Source organism: Pogona vitticeps, chromosome 13, assembly GCF_051106095.1.
Source record: "Pogona vitticeps strain Pit_001003342236 chromosome 13, PviZW2.1, whole genome shotgun sequence".
NCBI lineage: Eukaryota > Metazoa > Chordata > Lepidosauria > Squamata > Agamidae > Pogona > Pogona vitticeps.
In genome coordinates this window covers 9,193,102-9,209,032 of record NC_135795.1, presented here as the reverse complement: position 1 = coordinate 9,209,032, position 15,931 = coordinate 9,193,102, and the positions used below count along the sequence as shown (strand labels likewise).

At 44.9% G+C, this 15,931-nt stretch overlaps 2 protein-coding genes across 27 annotated transcripts in view; both read left to right on the top strand.

Annotated features, from left to right (window-relative positions):
- Positions 1–2,416, top strand: part of SUN1 (Sad1 and UNC84 domain containing 1) — a 50,716-nt gene extending 48,300 nt beyond the window's left edge. For all 26 annotated transcript variants that reach the window (XM_072982514.2, XM_072982516.2, XM_078381538.1 and 23 more), the window contains one exon: positions 281–2,416. In XM_072982514.2, coding sequence (XP_072838615.2) covers positions 281–394 — 114 coding nt within the window. In that variant the 3' untranslated portion in view covers positions 395–2,416. The remainder of the gene's footprint in view (positions 1–280) is intronic.
- A 1,227-nt stretch (positions 2,417–3,643) lies between these two features.
- GET4 (guided entry of tail-anchored proteins factor 4) lies at positions 3,644–15,931 on the top strand. Its single transcript, XM_020808718.3, has 9 exons — positions 3,644–3,872; positions 6,917–6,995; positions 7,681–7,762; positions 9,004–9,153; positions 9,928–10,066; positions 11,772–11,912; positions 11,997–12,072; positions 13,931–14,003; positions 14,554–15,931. Exons 1-9 carry the CDS (start codon positions 3,682–3,684, stop codon positions 14,640–14,642), a joined length of 1,020 nt encoding a protein of 339 aa, XP_020664377.3. The 5' UTR covers positions 3,644–3,681; the 3' UTR covers positions 14,643–15,931.

Sequence of the window (15,931 nt, the reverse complement as noted above, 5' to 3'; positions counted from 1 at the left end):
CAAGCTAGGGGTTTGTTGGCGTTGCAGTTCAAGAACATCCAGATTACCCAAGGCTGAGAACTGCTGCCTTGTAAGAGTAACTGAAATAAGCCCATATCCTATATTTAGACCATCAAACATGAATGATTGTGATACAACATCCCAGGCAACTGTGGATGAACACAGCTGTTGATGGTGTCGAAAATGTTCCACTCCACTTCGCTGATATGAAAATACGGCTTATGCTACAGACGTTAGTAATTTCTAACTACTTACTGATTTTTGTTTTTCTTCTTCTTAGAAGACAACTGAAAAAGCATTCCAGATAGTAGAGCTAAGAATATTTTCCAACTGGGGCCATACAGAGTATACGTGCCTCTATCGGTTCAGAGTGCATGGGAGACCTGCTGAATGAAAACTATGTACGCTTTCCTACTTCTTGTACATTTTCTCTGTCTATATGTATATAAAGGGAAAGCCTGGAACACTGGAATCCTTAAAAAAGTGAGGATGTGTGATGTCCTGCAGGTCCGGTAATTCTTCCTAGACAAAATAGCAGACTGCCAACAGAATTGTATACCAAACCCAACAGTTATTTTGCTCAGATGCTCAGTTTGCAACTGCCAGACAGCTTTATATTATTTTTTGTGCGTGTGTTCATTCTCAGAAAAAATATTGCATGCCAACTGCCCTTGTTCACAAAATTCAGTTAGTGCACCAATATTACTTATTTTATTACTTCAGAATATAAAGCTTTTAAAAACACTTTTTGGCAGCTAGGAATCTGCTTTTAATATTGGGGCTTGCCTTCAAATCTGTAGGTGATCAAAAAATGACCCTGGATGCAATCTGTTAATGCCAAACGGTTATGCAGTCAAATAACTTCAGTGAAATTCGCTTGCATTTTTGAGATGTCTTGAAGCAGTGGAGACTGTGTGATACCAGTGGTGTGGTGCATTACTTCTATAAAACATTTTGGGCATAATTTTCCATCCTAAATCCATTTCATGTGGTTCATAAATTTCTCAGCAGAATGCTATAACCACGCTGCGCTCCCGAGGATTGGTTTTCGACTTCCCCTGACGTGTTTTCACTTTTTTCCCCCCAAAATCTGGATTTAGCACATCTCCGAAAAATACTTACTTGGTAAGAATATTTTTTGTTCCAGTGTTCAAGTTGGCAAGAAAAGAATGGAACTAAAATCCATTAAAATAAAACTGGTCATAAGACCAGAATTATTTTTTACTGTGTAGAAAAATAATGATTTTTGAAAATTTCCTTTAGCAAAATAATAGTCAGTCACAGTATCTAAGAGGGATTGATTAATTAATATATAGCCTTGGATATGTATTTGTTTTATTATGAAGTCAGGCAAAGGTATAGGTCAGGTGGAGGATGAGAAAGTGACATTAAGAAATGACTTTTAAGTGGAATAGGAAGACTGAAATGCGTAGATGCTGTGAAGTTGAAGATAATGGAAAAGGAAATGTAGAAGTGGAATGAGACTTAGAAGAGGCTAGAAATGCTCCATCTCAGATGAGGCATCTTGCAAGCAAAATCCATGTCCAGAACGTATTTACAAACCATTTCTCATAATCTGCCCAAAGTTCTGTTGAAATATTCTGAGGTTGCTGCCAATTCCTGGAAATCCAGAAAAAACTCCATAGACTGAATATGTAGAAAACCTAGCACAATTTTCAAATCAGTTCATGAAAAATGATGTCTGCTTATATTTTAAAAAATGTGCAAACACAGTAACAACTTTCAAGATCTGAAGCTTCACTAGAACATTTGGGGGATAAAGGAATTTCCCTGACACTAACTCTCCCCATACATCTTGCATCCTTTAAAAAAAAATTCAAATACATTAGAAAACTCCTTAGAAGAAAGATTCCTTAAAATAGAGGTGAATGGACATTTTATTTTATCCTGCTTTTTGAGAGGATCAAAATAAAATATTTGTTTCTATTCTTTGGGAAAAGACAAGATGGTGCTGACTGGTTTTCTGAATAGAGTTCATGTATGTTGCACAAGAGTCCTCAAATATTTATAAAAAGAGTTTTTATTTCCAGAAGGCTATTTGTTTATCTAAGTTCAGCTAGAAATAGAACTTACAGCTAATCACAAGAACTGTCTAAAAGCCTGTACAGGTGTTTCATAAATTGTAGGTTAAATGTATAAAGCAGAATTATCTTGTATAGACCCAAATTGGGATAGCTGAGGGAGTGGGGAATTTTTGCATAACACTAACTTATTTTTTAAAAAAACAAGATAGGACTTTGTGCAATGTATTTTTGTAAATGCTTTTTCAAAATATGTCTCTGATATCCTTTGCTGCCTCAAAACTGATAAGCTATTGAAAATGTTTAAGAGTTTTAATTTTTGAAAGTGCATGTAATATTTGGAACTAAATAATAAAACATTTCCTTTTTTGGTATTTATACTGCATGTTTTTTCATCCCATCTCTGCTAATTTTTTAAGTTCTTGAAAAGTAGCTGCCAGCTGTCTCATTATAGTACTTACATGATTAGTTTCATCAAAAGTTCATGGACAGCTGTTTTACAACACACCTCAGAGAATGTACATTAATGGAAAAACAATAAATTCACCATATTGCTTGTACTGCTGCTAGGAATTTTCTAAAGAATTCCTGCCTTCTTAAACCTTTGCCAGTTGTCTTAGATTATTTGAACACAGCTTCCATTTTCTGTGGCCATGAACCACCATATGGAGTGATCTGAGTCAGGTAAAGCTGGCTTAGACAAAGTCTTTCAATGACTAAAATGCCAAGGTAGTCAACTCGGGTCTCCAAGAGATCTTTGAGAAGCAGCTCTTGGATGCAGCCAGGAATGACATCTCTTGTCTGGAGTCTTCCGGGGGCATCTGGTTGCTGAGAACAAAACCTTGCCTACACAAATGATAGCAGGATCCGGAGGCGGAGGCTTAGCCGAGCACCTGCTGAGTGTTGCGCTAAAGGTGGATTCAGTCCCTGATAGCTCCAGGCAGGGAAAGGGGGGGGGGAATCCTGGCTGAAGAGCCACTGCAAGTCAATGTTTGTAACAGTGGACCAAGCACTCCTTAACAGAAGGGAGACCAGGAGTGCTTGGTCCACTGTTACAAACATTGACTTGCAGTGGCTCTTCAGCCAGGATTTTTTTTTTTGCATCTCAGTGAAAACAATCTTTCTTTCCAGGTGAATGATGTCTCCTAGCGTTCATCTTTCCCCCCCCCCTTAATGCTCTCCTCGTCACCCGTAAGCGCCTGCATTTATCACAAAAGCACATCATGCTTGAAGCCTGATAGCACATTACAAGGGGACACCACCACCACCCCCATATCTTCTGGGGATTGCTTCCAATCCTCTCCCCCCCCCCCCCCCGATAATAGGAAACTAGCACTCTAGACTCGAGGGCGGGACTCCCTTCCAGCAAGAGCTCCGAACACACTCAGGCGCCTTCCATTTCACACACAAGCGCACACACCCCCGCGCGCTGGGTCACGTGACGGGGCGCGGACGACGACGCCGCCGCCGCACAGCAGCGTGTCCCTCGCCGGCCCCCGTCGATTCCTCCCTCCAGCGCTGACCAGGCGGACGTCAGTGCGTAGGTGTGCGCATGCGCGTTCCTGTGAGGCAACTGAGAGCCTCTTTTCGTCCGGCGCTCTTCTCCCCGCCTCCCTTCCCTCCCTCCCTCCCCGGAGTCATGGCGGCGGAGCAGGAGGCCTTGAAGGGCGGCGGCGGCGGCGGCGGTGGGGCAGCGGGCGCGGGTGCTGGGGGTGCCAACAGCGGCCGGAACCGGGGCGGCGTCCAGCGGGTGGAAGGCAAGCTCCGCGCCAGTGTGGAGAAAGGCGACTATTATGAGGCGCACCAGATGTACCGGACCCTGTTCTTCAGGTAGTCCCTCAGAGAAAGGAAGGGGGGGAGGGGAATCTCGTTGGCCCTCCTCTTCCACCTCAGCCCCGGTTGAAGGACCCCTCCTCAACCGCCAACCCCACCCCGTGTCATTGGCTGAGCTCCTTGCCCGTCTCTCGCCTCCGGGCCCCGATTGGTCCAGGAAAAGAGGGAAGGGGTCCTCGAGGAGGTCCAGAGGTTGTGGGGAGAGAGAGAAATAAGGTGCGAGGCTCTTGGAGTGGCCAGAGGGGAAGGTTTGTGGAGCTGCCTGGTCTTCCCAGGGTCTGTGGGTGAGTGAGGCCGTGGTGTGGGCAGGAGGAAGAGGGGGAGAAGGATCCCGAGTGGCCCTTTGAGAGGGGAAGAGGAAGGCAAGCTCAGGTAGATCAAGGAAGAACAAACGGGGGGGGAGGGGAAACAGACGAGGAGGACATGTGTGTGTGTGGGGGGGGGAAGCGATGGAGATGCTGACCTGCAAAGTGTTGGTGGCACGACCAGGTTGCAGATGGCCCAGAGAGTGCTCTAGAGCAGTGTTCCCCAACCTTGGGCCTCCAGATGTTCTTGGACTACAACTCCCAGAAGCCTTCACCACCTCCTCTGCTGGCCAGGATTTCTGGGAGTTGAAGTCCAAGAACACCTGGAGGCCCAAGGTTGAGGAACACTGCTCTAGAGAGCAGTGGTCCCCGACCTTGGGCCCCCAGATGTTCTTCGACTACATCTCCCAGAAGCCTTCGCTGCCAGCCCTTCTGGGCAGGATTTCTGGGAGTTGTAGTCCAAGATCATCTGGGGGCCCAAGGTTGGGGACCACTGCTCTCTGCAACCTGATCGTGCTACCAATACCTTGCAGATCAGCATGTCCTTCGCTTCCCCCCAACATTGCCTCCTCGTCTGCCCCCCCGTTTGATCTTGTGCTTGCCTTCCCCTCTCAAAGGGCCACTTGAGATCCTTCTCCCACTCTTCCTCCTGCCCACCACAGCCTCACTCACCCACAAACCCTGGGAAGACCAGGCGGCTCCAATCCCCCCCACCTTCCCCCTCTGGCTGCTCCAAGAGCCTCACACCTTATTTCTCCCCCCCCCCATGTCCCAACAGAAGCTGTGCTGGCTGGGGTTTCTGGGAGTTGCAGTTCAAAAACACCTGAGTAACCCAAAGCAGTGGTCCCCAACCTTGGGCCTCCAGATGTTCTTGGACTACAACTCCCAGAAGCCTTCCCTGCCAGCCCTTCTGGGCAGGATTTCTGGGAGTTGTGGTCCAAGAGCACCTGGGTGACCCAACGGTGGGAACTACTCACTGCTCTAGGCGGTGAGCTGCTTTCTGCCTGCAGATGGTTCTTAGACCACCACTGCCAGAAATCCTGGCCAATACAACTAGGGATAAAGGCTTCTGGGTGTTTTAGTGCAAGAACACCTGGGTTGCCCAAGGTTGGGAACCTCTGCTGTACAAGATGGAGCGGTATCTAAGTCAAAACAGCGAGAAATACGTGTCTCCCAAAACTGGTGTTCGTGCAGTTGCTAAAGCCACTGTTTCAGCCAGATGTAGACACACACATATGTGCCGTCTTTTATCAGCCTTAGATGAACCGTCTCGTGGCTCCCGAAGGGCTGCTTTGTTTATCACCGGCAGAAGCTTTTGGAGAGCGGAAGGGGTCAGATAGGTTTGTGGAAGCTGTAGGTTTGTCAGCGGATACCAGTCCTGATGGCTAAACTGAACTTCCATGCTCAAGAACAGCAAAACAACACAAGGCTGCTGCCCTTTGTACCTTTCTTGTGATTTTTCTAGTGTTAAATCAGTGACAGCAAAAGTTAAGGGCTGTGTGGTAGTGAAACATGACCCGCAATGGTATTTTAATCAGAAGGGTGCCACAAAAAGTTAGATGTTTTTGCTCCAAGGATATGATATGGCAAGCTTTCAGGGAAATTTGTGTCATGTAAATGTATGATTTATTTATGCTTTCCTTTCTCTGCATATCATACGTTAAAGTTACAGAGGCCATGTAGGCAGTTGTCTGCCTCCAGTGGAGTTACAGTCTAAATTAGCTAATGGGGAAACAGGAAAGGGAAAGCATAGGATTAAATGCCAGAATATTCACTTCAGGCTTTATAACAAGGCTGAATGTTATTAATTGAGGTAGTTGGATCAGGGAAATATTGAGGGGAAATAGTTGCTAGTCTTACAGCAAAGGTGTGTGTATTGGTATGATTTGTCCCTTTGGGTAAGAGGCAGAGCTTAGTTCTTTGTTTGGAGGATGCTGTTTCAGCCCCTGGAATTTCCAGTAAAAAGGGTGGAGTAGCAACTGATGGCTAAAGCCTTTGTACCTGTACAGGTGCTACTAGCCAGAGTAGGCAACACTGGTCTTAGTGATGAATGAGCAGACCTTCCGGTATATGTTCAGGTCATGGGAACAATGGGCCAAAAGGTATAGCAGTGCACATTCATCAGTGCTTACTACAAAGCACTGTTTTCAGCTTTAATATTGTCTGTGAGCTGCCTTGGGTCTTTTTTTTTTTAAGAGAAAAGAGGGGTTAACATTTTTTAAAAAATAGAATAAAATATAAGATAAGCAAACATTGAAATGCTTGCTTTGGGCTATTACAGCAAAGGTGCTGAAGGTTTGGGTGGTGGTACAATAAACATGAACAGCTGTATCCCCCTCAGAGACATGCATGCTTGTGCATGCAAGAGCCTGCCTTGTCAAACTGATGGATATGTTGGGTGAGGCCAAGTGGTAAAGAGTGGCATGAGAAGATTGCGTAATGCAAGACCTCCACCATCTGTGACATTGCTGTACAAAGCTTAGATGTGCATGAAGCAAGTACAGTGACCATCCATGACAGCAGTAAGTGGAGAGAATATGGTCTCCTTACAGCTCTTTTTCTCTTTTGTTTTTCACTGGCATGGCTACATTCCTGGAACCTGCCCTAATACAAATCTTCAAGGCAAAAAAAATTTCGATTAACTATAAGTTAAGGATCTGGCTTCAGATGAGGTGTTATCTCTTCATGCTGTGTTCCGGCTGCCTTTCACTCCGCCTTCTGTGTTTTAATCCGCAGGTACATGTCACAAGGCAAACATGGCGAAGCAAGAGACCTAATGTACTCAGGGGCCCTCTTGTTCTTCAGCCACAATCAAGTAAGACCTGCTCAAAAACTAATTTCTGTGGAGCTGATGCAATAAGGCTGATAGTTGGGAGGTGGAGTGCTGATACTTGTTGGACTACAATAGTCATTTGTGCAGTTTAGAGGCCATCTAATGATATGTTATTTATGTCTTTACCTTGGGCACAAGGCACTGATGCCAGGCAAATGCTGAAGTGGCTAATTCTATTTGCCATATTTGTAGTGCACATAATCGTTCCCTTAGTGTCCCATCTAAGAATCTCAGTATGAACATTTAAGCTGCGTATTCCGTTCCAAAAATTGATAATAAAGCCCATTTTTTGATCAGCTCAGTCAGTTATTACGGAGATAAGTAAGTGCTGCCTCCCCCATTTTCCTTAGCCAATAAAGAGGTTTTTAAAGCTAGTAAAGAGGTTGTGCCAAGTGATGCATTGTCACCTTGACAGTGCAGCAGCGGTAGCGGAAGTCTAGACAGGACACAGCCAAACCCTAAAATAATCACCACTTAAGGCAAAGACACCCGCCATTACCAGCATAGTCATGCAGGCGTGGATAAATCATTCAGGTAGCTCAAATATCATACTAACAAGATCCTGTTGTTTTACCCTGTTTTCAGGGTAAAATCTGATACATTTCCAGCCTTAACATTTATGATTGTGTTGTTTTTTTACATCCGTTTTTGTTTCTTTCTTGCCTAGCAAAACAGTGCTGCTGATTTATCCATGCTTGTTTTAGAGTCGCTGGAGAAATCAGATGCGAAAGTTATAGATGAATTATTAGGTGAGCAATCTCTCTCCCTTTTTCTTGATCATGTGCACACAGAAAGTTTGTATTTAATAATATTGTCATGCTTTTTGATTCTTTGGCATGTGTGTGTGTGTGTCATAATCCCCCTGCCAGCTGGAACTGTGAGGATTTGCTGTCTGGATAGATCCTGCCAACATCGCTCTTTTGCTTCCAACAGCTCTTAGCAAGGTGCCGCTAAAAGCTCACCCAAGGTCTGTGATGTAGTGGCCGTTCCTTTCCTGCCTAATAATCTGGAAATGGTTGCTTCTGAATGCTGAGCATTATTATTACCAAGTTACTGAAAGTATCAAGTACCAAGCAATTTTCACGAGTACTGGAGAATTAAACTCTTCGTTAGTGACCCAAGCATCAGTTCTGAACAGACATGGTGGTTTAGAGGTGGCGTGTGATCTTTGGCACTGTCCTCTCCCCAACACAGGCACAACCTTGTAATGTCTGCACAATAATTGTCCTCTTTGCCGTTTTGATGGTCAGCCACTTCTCCGTCCAGCCCACTTGGCGAGGTGCTCACTGCCCACGAGTCGGCCTTTTTGTCCTTTGCTTGTTGGACTATCTGATTCGGTAAGCCCCACCGTTGATCAAGCTCTCCTTGTGAGCTGCCCATCTGAAGAGTTTCAGGAACCTTTTTGCTCTCCAGCTTGACCTCTGATCCTGAAGGTTCGCGAGCAGAATGACGGCTGAGAGCGAATGGTTTTTGTCATTTGCCAGTTCTGGCTTCCTGCCCAGAATGCTTCTTACTTGAAACTGCTAGGGCTAATCTTTGGCAGTGTCTTCTGAGTGAAGACCATCTCTTCTGTCCTTCTCTAAAATCAATGTTAAGCCATTGGAAAAAGGCATCTTCCTTCCATTCCTTGTCTGGAAATGTGTGGCTTGTGGCACGGCAGCAGAGAGGTCAATGTAGTGGCTCTTGCTAGATTCTGTCTAACAGGGGGATAAGGAGTATGTGGCCCTCCCCTTGTGGTCAGACATAACACCCATCATCCCTCACCATTGGCAACACTGACTAGGGCTAAAGGGAGCTGTGTTCCAGCATCAACCGGAGGCCAGATGTCCCCCATACTCAATGTAAAGCAGTTCAGCTTTTTAAAAAATAAGTTGAAAGTGTCCTCAGATATTTTTTTTTCTGGTGCTGTTTGTTTATGACCAGAACAAAAGGATGGCATGACAAGGTAAACAGAGTTGTGCTAAGTACTGCCTGTTGTGATTGCTTCTAGAGAACCTGGCAAAACTGTTCAGCCTAATGGATCCAAATTCGCCGGAAAGAGTAGCCTTTGTGTCCCGAGCACTTAAGTGGTCCAGCGGTGGATCCGGAAAACTTGGACATCCAAAATTGCACCAGTTGCTAGCCATCACATTGTGGAAAGGTAGGCATGACTACCGATGGATGTACATGAATCAGATGCTCGTTCTTCAGAAGTCCCCAGTCTCACAGGCACGAGCAGAAAAAAGTGTTCTGTGCATCCACTGGCGGGGCAGTGTTGCTTTCAGGGAGCAGCTCCCACGCAATTCGTAAAACTGCTTCTGAAAACTAGAGGGTTTTCCAAAGCAGTTTTTAGACCTGACTCAGAGGACAAGACCACAGTTGCAGAAGAAATTAAGACGTCACATTGGCCATGTATAAAAGCCAGCGAACAAACCTGAAATAGCACATTGGAGCCTGGCCGGCCCCTTCCAAATGTCCTGTTTCACTCTGTTCAGTCTTAGAGAAGCTTATCACAGAATGGAATAAAAAGTCTTGGCTGGTACAGTGTTGTTCCACTTAACCCCCATTCGTAGAGATTATGAAGCTTAGATTAGCGTGTGTTCAGTGTCTGCTTTATTTTTAAAGCAGACATAAATAAGAAACTTGGCGGTGTGTCTCAGTAGGGTTTTAGTTTGTTTTTTTAGGAATCTTATTTATGAAATGAACCCTCTCCAGTAGACAGGTTTAACTAGATAGAGTTGGGCATCCTAGATGGATTCAAGCCAGCGTATATTCTCAGCTTCAGATCTGCTCAAGGTGCATCGTCTATCCTCTCCCCCACTGCCGTCTAACAGTGATCCAGTGAGTGTTGACAAAGGGTTTTTATTGTTCTACTTTTGAGGAAGAAGTGTAACACAGAAAACTGATTCTTCTTTTTTCTGTGCCTTTTTTTTAGAACAGAACTATTGTGAATCTCGGTACCACTTTTTGCACTCCACAGATGGAGAAGGGTGTGCAAACATGTTGGTGGAGTATTCTTCCTCCCGTGGATATCACAGTGAGGTTGACATGTTCGTAGCTCAGGCTGTGTTACAGTAAGTGTTTTGCTCTTAACAACTTTTATCTCTTGCCATGTGGAGTATTTTATGCAACTTGCCTTGTTGAGCAACAGGAGGAGGAGCAGAAGGGTGTACAAACTTGAGACCAACAAATCGTGACAAGAATTTGAATTTGGCCCCCTGTTTTTCTAGTTTGTTATTATCCCTCAATTGACTTTAACAAGACTTGCTTAAGATGTTGAACCAGAATAGACCGAATTGCCTTGAACTTCAAAAGAACTGACTGCCAACACAGGTCATAAATCGTTGCACGTGTGAAATGCAGCCCTACACCAATGTCTCTTAGACCCTAGCAGGAATGTTTTACTATGTGATTTCTGTATTTCACCTCATATGCCTGAAGAAGTGGCCATAGAAGATCCACAAAAGCTTACATATATCCGTTAGTCTTTGGGGTCCCACAACATTTTTGCCATTTTTATTTTTTAATTTTTCCTTTGTGCTTTGCCTGATGTGCTTGCTCAGGCTAACACAGCTGTCTCTTCTAAAACAAAATAGATCCATAGGTTGAAATTGTATTAGAGTGCCTTTTGTATACCATTTTTCTGTTAATGCATCCTACACTGTAAAAGAATGGCTTGCAATTTAAGAAATGTGGTACAAAGGGAGAAACAGTTTGGTTTTTGAACTTCAACTGCTGAGAGACCACCAGGTTGCCTTCTTGGACTGCAACATCCAGAACCCCCAAAGCTGACTAGTAGCTTGAAAAGGAAAGGTTTTCCGTCTCTGGGGGAAAACAAGCAGTTTCAGTGACATAAATGAGATCTTGGAGAAGAAGATTGGACAGGGAGTTGAGCTCACCTGAACAGATGAGAAGGACAGCTGTCTCGTCTCGATGGAAGTTTTCCTAGATCATGGTGGGCATTTGGCAGCCCTCCGGGTGGTGCTGAACTGCATCTCTCATCCTGCTGATGGTTGGCCAGAGCAGATGGGAATTGGGAGTCCAGCAGCATCCACAGGGCTGCAGCTTCCCCCCAACTGAACAGTCATTAAACCGCCGGCCAGCCATGAGCCCAATTATACCATGATTACGATGTTCAAGCCACCTTGGGAGGCTGGGCAGCTTAGTTATGGGAGCAGGGAACAAAGCTGAGAAAATAAGGAGGCTGTGAGGTGAGACTGTAATTAAAGTAAGATTTGAACCAGCCCTCCCCGAATTCATGTTCTTATGGATATGGGACCTCTTTGATCCCAAGGGCCAAATTTAGTTTCAGACAGATTCTTGGGGGTCGCATTCAGTAGCTGGCAGGGTCAAAGACAAAAGGGCAAAACCCCGAAATGCCAACTTATTTTAGCTTACAGGTCTTGCTAGCAAAAGCTAAGCCTTGAGAGAGAAGCTTCAGCTTTGTAGAAAGGAGAGGGGGGAGAAGGAGAAAAATTGAAAGCCGCCGAACAGAATAATGGAGAAGGAGACACGGCCGCCTGGAGAGCCAGGAGGGCTGGCTTGGAGCACCCAGAGCACAAGATGAGATTCCTTCCTTCTCAGCCATTGTGGTTTATTCTGAGGTGTCAGTAATAGGGATGCCAGGGGTTATTGGGAGAGTAGCCATGGCTTAAGGATGCCATCCAGCTTCCAGCCAAGAACAGTAAGCTTATTAAACCCTGTCCTTCCTAGAAATTGTGTTGTGTTGGTTTCTAAGAACAACTTTGTAACTTTTGAGGTTTTTGTTTGTTTCTCCAGGTTTCTCTGTTTGAAAAACAAAACCAGCGCGCTGGTGGTTTTTACAACATACACCCAGAAGCACCCTTCCATCGAGAGTGGGCCCCCCTTTGTACAGCCGTTGCTCAACTTTATCTGGTTCCTGCTGCTGGCCGTTGACGGGTATGGTTTTCTTTTAGCCGCGAAACTCAGCACTGCCTTTCCACTTCTCGCCCGGTTTTACATTCTGTTTTGCTTCTATTTTAGAGGGAAATTAACAGTATTTACAGTATTGTGTGAACAATATCAGCCTTCTTTGAAGAGGGATCCCATGTATAATGAGGTCAGTTACTTTTAAATGTATTAAAGTTTGTTTTTCTTTCTGTATAGCTGCTTTCTTGTTTATTTGCCGCTATGCTTTTTGACCCACTGTACGGGTCCCCAGAGCGATTCATAGTTGAGAAACAATCCAATGGAAACTGAATTTCAAGCAAACAGTTCGGTTGGTAAGCATGCTAGAATAGGCTAAAACTAGTGACATCATAAACAGAGCTCTGGGGAATCCAATAAGATTTTAAAAGCACGTGAAAAGAGCATGTGCAAATAAAACTATTTAAGCCAACCCTCAGAAGACGAGGAGGCAGGGGGTGAAACAAGAGATGCAAGGGGATGTTCTTCCATCCTGTGTGCTCCCACCCCTGAGAAGGTCCTCACCTGGATGCTGACCAAGTACATCTCAGAGCATTTCCTCCTAGATGGCAGTTGGGCAAAACACAGCTTGTGGGCCATGTGTCACTCTTTTGGCACCTCCACGCCTCCTTTCTTCCCCCCCCCCTTCTCTCCTAAAGTCCTCTCTCATTCCCTCTGGGTGGGATGGCTTGAAATTTAGCCATGCCCCCCCCCCTTCAGTCTGTTTTACTCCCTGTCTTGAAAACACCATCTCCTAGGCTTAGAACAGACCAGAAGCAGCCAAAACTATAGCACAAGTGATACATGTGGCTTCTAGAGAGCAGCCGGGGGCTTTTTCTCTTAAAAAGGAAAGAAAACACTTTGCTGCCTGGGAGACATAGGTGAACGTCTTGGATGGCTCCTGTTGGACCCATGAGACAGAATGGGAACAGTCTTGGTGTACCAGTTACTCCGCAACCCAATGCTTCTCCCTACCATGGCTATGTCTGTGGTGCACTGTTGAGATGTCCCAGACCTTTGCTTCACGGGCAGGGTTCATGTGTTCCTTTACATCCACGGGCCTGTCCCAGCATGTTATGGGTCCTGCACATCTGGCAGGACACACCTTGAACCTGGGGTTCTCATCTGGGGGTAGAGAAGATGATCTGAAGGAATTCAACCTTGAGTCTTCCACTTTGTCATGCTCAGATCATCATCACCTGCTGAGGTGTGGACTGTGTACAACAGTGTCCCAAATCAATATGGCTGTGAGGGTCCCTTGGAACTTTGGAAATGACCCATCTGTCTTCGGTCATAGTGTGGGAAAGAGCGTTCCTTTTGTTATCTCGTGAGGTGCAACACAGCAAGAGCTGTATATTTGTTAGGCTACAGAAACGAGGTTACAGACAACTTCTCAGATTCAGAAAGTGGGGGATTCTTTTGATTTATTTAACACCGTAGAGCTTGCCAAGCGCTTCATGTGACTCCCGCTAGCCCCGTCTGTAAAGTATGCCAGCATCGCCCCTATAAGGGCGACAGAGTGTCGAGGCTGAGAGAATAGTGGCTATTGTTCATGGCTGAGCTGACATTTGAATTAAAAATATACAACCTTTCATCCATAACTGCTGGGCCCAAAGAGGGATTGTACAAAAGGGAAGATGGAGGAATGAGCACTGAAGCCTGGGCAAAACTCTGTTTGCTAGCAGGGGCTTAGAATTTCGCTGTTGATAGCTTAATTCAGGCATCAGATGAACAGTTGAGGTTGTCAGTCTGCCTCTAGGTGCCGCTAAGCCTCCACGAATAGCGAAGCCGAGTGTGCTTAAAGATGGGCAGGGGGAAAAAAGTAATAGGTTAAAACTGGAGATGAGCCTGAACCAACAGTTCATGCTGGTTCATTTATTGGCCAAACATGTTTTCAGCTGATCAATGAACTAGTTCTCTAGTTAAAGCTATGGTTAGTGGTCTGTATATGAAACCACAGTGGGTTTGTTGTGTTGCAAAACTGAGCCATTTTCCATATGCTTTTCTTTCAGTATCTAGACAGAATAGGACAGCTCTTTTTTGGCGTCCCACCCAAACAGACATCATCCTATGGAGGACTACTAGGTATGTTCTGCACAAGGGTTGAACGTTAATCCTACCTTGGAAGAAAAAAGGGCCACTTGATTGTCATTTGACATGCAGTGGTTGATGCAGTTGCGGGCAGTGGTGAGTAAAACATGGGGCCCTCCAGATGTTGCTGGACTTGAGCTGCCAGCCTTCTTCAACCATTGCCTGTGCCTGCTAAGTAGGTCTGCTAAGTGTGGCTGCCCCAGCTGGAGAACTGCACTTTTTCACCAGTTCCTGGATTAAGGTGTGTGTGTGTGTGTGCATGAAAACCTTGATGTAAGCTGAATTATTTATCTTGCCTTTGGCAGGCCACACAAGTGCAGTAGCCCAGGTGCTCCTCTGTGTTTAGAAAGCTAAATGCCAGTTTTGTAGAAGAAGTTGACCAAGCTCTGTATGGCATCTCTTCACAGGAGGCAGTGAATCAGGAACAGGGGCCAGCTCCCCGCCCTTTGGCGAGCATTGTCCATCTTTCCGTCTTGGCAGACCTGGGGGAAATTGCTGCTTCGCTCACTCCTTTCTTCCCGCTTGTCCTGTATTTCAATCCTAGGTAATCTTTTAAACAGCCTGATGGTGGCCGGCGAGGAGGACGATGCCGAAGACGGGCAGGAAGACAGCAGTCCCATTGAACTGGATTGACATCTTCTGGAGCTGCTTGGAATTGGACCCTGCGCTGATTCCAGCAACAACAACAAAAAGGAGAGGAAAGAAAAAGAAAACAAAACAAAAAGAGAGACAGTTTGTGAAGGTGTCCTGCGATCGTTTCGCAACAGGTCAAAGGGCTCCTCTGTTCTATGGGGGTGGGGGGGAAGGTTGCTGAGATGTTCATGTTTTGGTCTATATTATTTATGTTTAAAAATGCAGTCAAGTAGCCAGGAGGACTGATTTGATGTGATGGTTGGTGAACTTCTGGTAATGCTGGGCTGGTGACGGACTGAGGCAGCGCTTTTTTCTGTGATTCCACATGCAGTATTCCCTCTTCTTGCAGTCACATCAAATAAAGCCCAAACACACACTGGTTGCTTTATATTTTAAAGTCCCCCCCCCCTTTTTTAAAAAAAACTTCAGCAGAACTAAGGAATTGAAGCGCTTGATTTTCACAAAGGGGTTCTCTTGGAAGGCAAGGGCTGTAACGACTTGAGAAGATGATTCACAGACTCCGTGCCAAAAGTGTTTTGAGATGAGCCAAAGAAAATCTAATATGAATTGAAAACCCATGTGAAGTAATACCAAATGAATTATTTTCTGTTGTAGAAAATGATAACCCTTAGCAGATCCAGGAGAACGGAGGGCTGTGCCGTATCCTGACTATAGCCTTGCTGCGCTGTAAAATAAGTTAATACCAGTGGATCCCCTGAAACACTGAAAGCTTAGACCAAGTAGAATGCCACTTAGTCCAGAAAAAAATGCTGTATTTTTATGTACTGTGACTAAAATGCCTCTCTTTATTACCTGCGACCATTCAGCAATCTTGTTACTACTCAGCCCTGAACTACGAGCTTTTGGTGGACAAAACACAGCATGCAAAATATTTCAACCAGGGCAATCCTTGGAAGATGGGAATGCTGCAGATCTCTTTGTTTCTTTCTCGTTTGATATTTATTTTTATGGGATGATTTATTGATTTCATCGTAACACTTTATGTAAAGCATTTTTTTTTAAAAAAGACAAGCAAACCGCAAACCCACACCGCTAGGCTTAATCTGATTCTACACCTTGTCTCCATTAATGCACAATCCCAGATATGAGGCATCTGGGTGAAAGATGAAATGGGGGAAACACTTTATTTTTTCACATTTTAAAATAAAAGGCTTAGATTAATACAGTGATGATGCATGAGAGGGGATAATACATTTTTATTTACTGTAAAAAAATAATTAAAATTTGTGTTTAATTGTTGAGTATGAAATAAATACTTTATACTGGGA

Excerpts from the sequence above, each read along its gene's own strand:
- GET4 (XM_020808718.3), top strand. The coding sequence starts at position 3,682 with ATGGCGGCGGAGCAGGAGGCCTTGAAGGGCGGCGGCGGCGGCGGCGGT. Across the intron at positions 6,996-7,680 it reads TGTTCTTCAGCCACAATCAA|CAAAACAGTGCTGCTGATTT; the intron begins GTAAGACCTGCT and ends TTTCTTGCCTAG. Across the intron at positions 10,067-11,771 it reads GTAGCTCAGGCTGTGTTACA|GTTTCTCTGTTTGAAAAACA; the intron begins GTAAGTGTTTTG and ends TTGTTTCTCCAG.